General features: G+C 41.9%; 1 protein-coding gene across 1 annotated transcript; it reads left to right on the top strand.

Moving 5' to 3' along the window:
- Window positions 1–1,791: 1,791 nt before the first annotated feature.
- On the top strand, window positions 1,792–4,714 carry LOC147250475 (cilia- and flagella-associated protein 45-like). The gene has a single exon (XM_086222481.1). It carries the CDS (start codon window positions 1,798–1,800, stop codon window positions 3,112–3,114), a length of 1,317 nt encoding a protein of 438 aa, XP_086078607.1. The 5' UTR covers window positions 1,792–1,797; the 3' UTR covers window positions 3,115–4,714.
- Window positions 4,715–4,987: the final 273 nt, after the last annotated feature.

Here is a 4,987-nt window from a genome sequence, read left to right as displayed (position 1 = left end):
AAAACACAAGAAAAAAAAAACAAAAAACGGGTTGCCGAACCTGCCCAGAGCCGAGGTCCCAACCAACGCTGCTCACAGCTTTAATTTCTTTTTGTTTTGCATATTTAATCTATATTTTATTGTGTTGTGCTTTGCAGTGTTTTGTGTTGTTTCACTTTAAATTTATTTAAAGGAAAAAGCTGAGAATGTAAATAGTTAAAGTTGGATTGTAAATAGTTGGTTTTTGTATTTTATTTATGTTCAATTTATATATATTTTTTTTTACATTTTTACATTATGTGGAGTGTATAAAGAAAAGCATATTTATAAAGTAAATATATATATAAATAAAAAAAAAAATTTCTTTTACATGAATGAGTCATTTTGTGCATAATTTCATATTGCTGTTGATAATAAATTAATTAAAGCATCAAAACAACTTGAAGAGCTGGTTCGAAGCCAAAAGAGCCGGCTCTTTTTAGTGAGCCGAGCCGAAAGAGCCGGCTCTCTAAAAAGAGCCGGAATTCCCATCACTAGTTGTCTCTGTTTTTTTGTGGATGATGTGGTCTTCTTAGCTCCATCAAGCCACAACCTCCAGAAAGAGGAAGTTTGCAGCCAAATCTGAAGCAGCAGGGATGAGAATTAGCACCTCCAAATCTGAGGCCATGGTCCTCAGCCGGAAAAGGGTGGCCTGCCCTCTCTAGGTCGTGGCGGAGGTCCTTCCTCAGGTGGAGGAGTTTAAGTATCTCAGTCCGTTGTGGTAAAGAGGGAGCTTAGCAAAAAAGTGATGCTCTCGATTTACTGGTCAATCTCCGTTCCAACCCTCACCTATGGTCATGAGTATTGGGTAATGACCAAAAGAACAAGATGGTGAATACAAGCAGCCGAAATTAATTTCTTTCGCAGGGTGGCTGGGCTGTCCCTTAGAGAGAGGGTGAGAAGTTCGGTCATCCGGGAGGGATTCAGAGTAGAGTTGGCGTCGAGTGAGGATGCCTCCAAGATGCCTCCCTCAGGAGGTCTTCCAGGCATATTCAACCGAGAGGAGGCTTCTTGGCGGACCTCGGACATGCTGGAGGGTTTATATCTCTCGGCTGGCTTGGGAACACCTTGGGATTCCCCCTAAAGAGCTAGTGGAAGTGGCTGGAGAGAGGACAGTCTGGGCTTCCTTGCTGAAGCTGCTGCCCCCGCAACCCGGACCTGGATAAACAGAGGACAACGAGAACAAGGACAAGGAAAAACAGCTTGACTGGACAAGACAATGTGTCCATTCCCATAGTCAAAATGATATATGATTTATGATTCCAATAATAAGCTGTTTTAATCGGATGGCTACCTGAATAAACTCCATTAGAATAAAAATGATGAATATTGGTTAAAAAGGCATGTGGCAAGAATCACATCCCTACACCCACACTGAACAGTACAAAAAGAGATGTGTTGTCAATAGATTTTCAGTAGAAGAAGGTGTCGAGGTTCATGATGGAAGAGGCTTGGTCTCCAGCTTGCCCCTGACTGCGCTTTGTAGCCTTTCCTGAAAATCCACATTAAAAGTCTGAGGATTTTTGGTTCCACACCTGTGACTCCCAGTTTTGAATGTGCACTCATTCATGAGATGCAACAGCGCTCACTTTTGGCAATATCTCAAATATTGTGTCTCTAGAATTTCCTATGATGTCAGAGATGAAAGTGAAGGTATACAAAACATGACATCACTGGTCTTTTTCAGTGTCTGTGATGTCAATGGAATTCTTTTGATTTCATTGAAAAAAGCAATCAGGATAATATGCATCGCTGCTTATTTGGTTAGTGTTCAGCTCTATGAAATCAAGGATGCGCAGTCAGTACTGTACAAAGGCTTCCACCTCTGAAAAGAATGCAGATGCCCTTGACAGTGCTACCATGAATAAACCATCACTGCATAAACAGCAAACTATGACTGTCCAAATAGTCCAAGGAGATCATGTTCGCACTATCACAGTCCAACAGAAGGATCACCCTGGAACTTCAAGCACAATTTCACCTGCTCTGTATGAGCAGATCAAGGCTAAAAGCAAGACACTTAGAAAAGAAAGTGAGAGCTTGGAGGATACTCATACGAAGAAGAGACAAGAGGAAATGAAGTGTAAAATTAGTGAAATAGGCCTTTCCCACAAAGGGAAGCAGTCACCAAAAAAGCAGGAGATATCCATGCAGCTTTGGATGGAGAATGAGAACAGAAAGCGCAACTCAAAAGCTGTGAACTCTCAGTGCTATGCCACATGTGACCAACAGATCAAGGAGAAGACAAGGGTCGAGAAAGAGATATTACAGTACGAGAAGCGTCAGCATGCCCAGAGGGAAGTTGAGAGAATGAAGCTCATGAAGAAAATGGATTTGCTTGATGAGCTGCACAAACAACAGAAGATCAATGAACGGAAACAAATTTACCAGCAAGTCCAGCAGAATCAGCAGAGGAAGCAAGTGGAAAAGGAATTATTAGAGCTTGAGAAGCAACAAGTTAAAGAGTTCTATGAGAAAATGAGGATGGATGAGCTCAAGGCTCTGGAAAGGAACAGGGAGGAGAAACAGCTTCTGAACCAAGAGAATCTGTGCATCAATTCTGAGGCAATTAGGGCAAAGGAGAGGAGGAGAGAGGAGGAGAAGCTGGCAGATATAAGACATCAGGAACACACAAAAAATAAACTTATGCAGGAGGCAAAACATGAAAAGGAGCACAAGCGATTTCAAAAGATGGAAGAGTTGAAAATTGCCAGGCAGGAGAGGCAAGAAAGAGCACGGGACCTCCTCCTGGCAGAACAGGATAAGGCTCGTGCTAGAAGGGCCCAACTAATTGCTAAGGGAGAATATATTCAGCAAGAGAAGGAACAAGCTGCCAAAAAAGAACAAGACAAAGCAAAGCTACGGGCAAGTTTTTCTCAGCAGTTCTGCTACCAAGACCACCTTCTGTCCGTTGAGGCTAGCCGAAAGAAGGCAGAGATTGAGAGGACGAGAAAGGCCCACCAGGAGTCGCTCACCAAACACAAGCAGGAGAAAGATGAGCAGCACCAGAAAGTACTTCTCTATTCTGAGGCCCTTAGGCAGCAGATAAAGGAAAGAGCAGAGAATCACAGAAAGGCCCTCATGGAAACCAACTAGTTTAACAAGTAAGCTCATCAAAAAGGTTTGTAACATAAGTTCAAAGATTAGATGCCTTGTCCCTTGGTGCTATTGGGATCTCTAAAAAAAAACCACTGAATTGATAAAGAAAGGAGGGTCACTGGTAAAAGAATCTCCCTGCCACATTTCTGGAAAGGTTGCATCTGAAGGATAACTTCCAGGCTAGGACACTCCTTATACTTTCCCTCTGATCACTCCATTCCTTCCTCCTAAGACACTGTGATGAAGTGTCCGAACATCATCAGACAAATGGGCTTCCAATTTAAATAGTCCTTTTGTATTTTGGGATGTCAAAAAAAACCTCCCTGAATCCAAGATGGTGCAGTGCCTATATTCTACAAACAAGTTGTTGTTAAATGATCTCTGACTGCTTTGAAGAACACATGCAGACAGATAGCCTCAAAACTGTGCAGAGTCTGCTCTGCTTATCTTAATGGCACTCTCATCTCAGTTGTCTAACTATTATCTTGGTCAAATTTATAAAGAAAAAAAGTAAAATAGCTGACAATATCTATCAACTTCCACAACAATGAACCTGAGCATAATATTAACCTTAAAGTGTGAGTATAAATACAATGCAAGTACTGAAACTGGTGCAAACACAATAGTAACATTAATGCTGTACTACAAATGCTGATATGAATACTACTACAGCTAATATAACAATGATACTATGGGTAGTAGTCTGAGCCTTTGCATGTCTGGAGCCTCCTCCAGCTGTAGCATCACTCAGGGAACAACAAAGGCTCTGGGGGAAGATGTCAAGTTAGCAACATAAATTTCTGGTATATAAATGAGTACAGAAGAAGAGGATGAGAGATAAACTCAGTGCATCATGGGATGAGATCCCGGCCATCTGGGCTGATAGCAGAAAAACTTGATAAGCCTGAGCAAGAAATTTTATAGTTTACTTTTAAAATGATTTTATAAGACCATGGGAGGGTGCCTTGTTTGGATGAGGGCAGTCCATGAGGTGGGAAGGGGTGCTCCTGCTGGACCTCTCCCCACAGTTCCTATTAAAGAGCATTTGGAACTGAATGGTTTGAAAGACGTATACTGTGTTACTGTATATTTGTGTCCATTTGGTCAAATTATAAGGAGACACTAAATTTTCATTGTTATACAGATGATATGCAGCTGTACTTATCAATGCATCCACATGAAACCAATCAGCTAATTAAACTTGAAGCCTGTCTAATACATGGATGACCATCATAAATAATTTCTGAAAAAACTGAAATGATTGTGCAAACACACACTCTTAAAATGTTAGTATATCAAATCACAGTGATGTTTTGTCTTTTCCTGGTACCAAAGAACAACATTCAGATGGTGGATCTGGAATTTGTGTGGATCAAATGGTGGAGGTTTTGAGATGTAATGGAACCGTTTCACAAGCCCTCACTGATGTCCCTGAAAACAATTGCAGAAATGCAAGCATAGATTTTTTTGGGCCAAAAGTCTGAAACAATTACAAACTCCTGATAATAGCCCTCAAAAGTTTAGACTCTAGACTTCTGTGCTACTTTCAACATGCTTTGATTTTCTAGGCAGTTAAATTGAGACAAGTGTGGATTTGCTGAGCAACATTTAGTAGAGTAACAGTGCTGTGTGGAGTTCACATGTTCTCCCCATGCCTGTGTTGTATCCCTCTGTGTGTCATCGTTGTCGTCCTCCGCTTTATTCGGTTGGTCTGGGTCGCAGGGACAGCAGCCTCAGCAAGGAAGGCCACACTGTCCTCTCCCCAGCCACGTCCACCAGCTCTGGCATTCCCAGGCCAGCCGATAGATATTATCCTTCCAGTGTGTCCTGGGTCACCCTCGATGCCTCCTCCTGGTTGTGGGTGCCTGGA

Source organism: Aulostomus chinensis, chromosome 13 (genome assembly GCF_037954235.1).
Source record: "Aulostomus chinensis isolate RoL2024-O1b breed Wild chromosome 13, RoL_Achi_v1.0, whole genome shotgun sequence".
Lineage (NCBI taxonomy): Eukaryota > Metazoa > Chordata > Actinopteri > Syngnathiformes > Aulostomidae > Aulostomus > Aulostomus chinensis.
The sequence above is the reverse complement of the archived record's forward strand: the minus strand, read 5'-3'. Positions and strand labels throughout refer to the sequence as shown.

What these genes read in the sequence shown, in the direction of transcription:
- LOC147250475 (XM_086222481.1), top strand. Translation starts at nt 1,798, where the DNA reads ATGAAATCAAGGATGCGCAGTCAGTACTGTACAAAGGCTTCCACCTCT.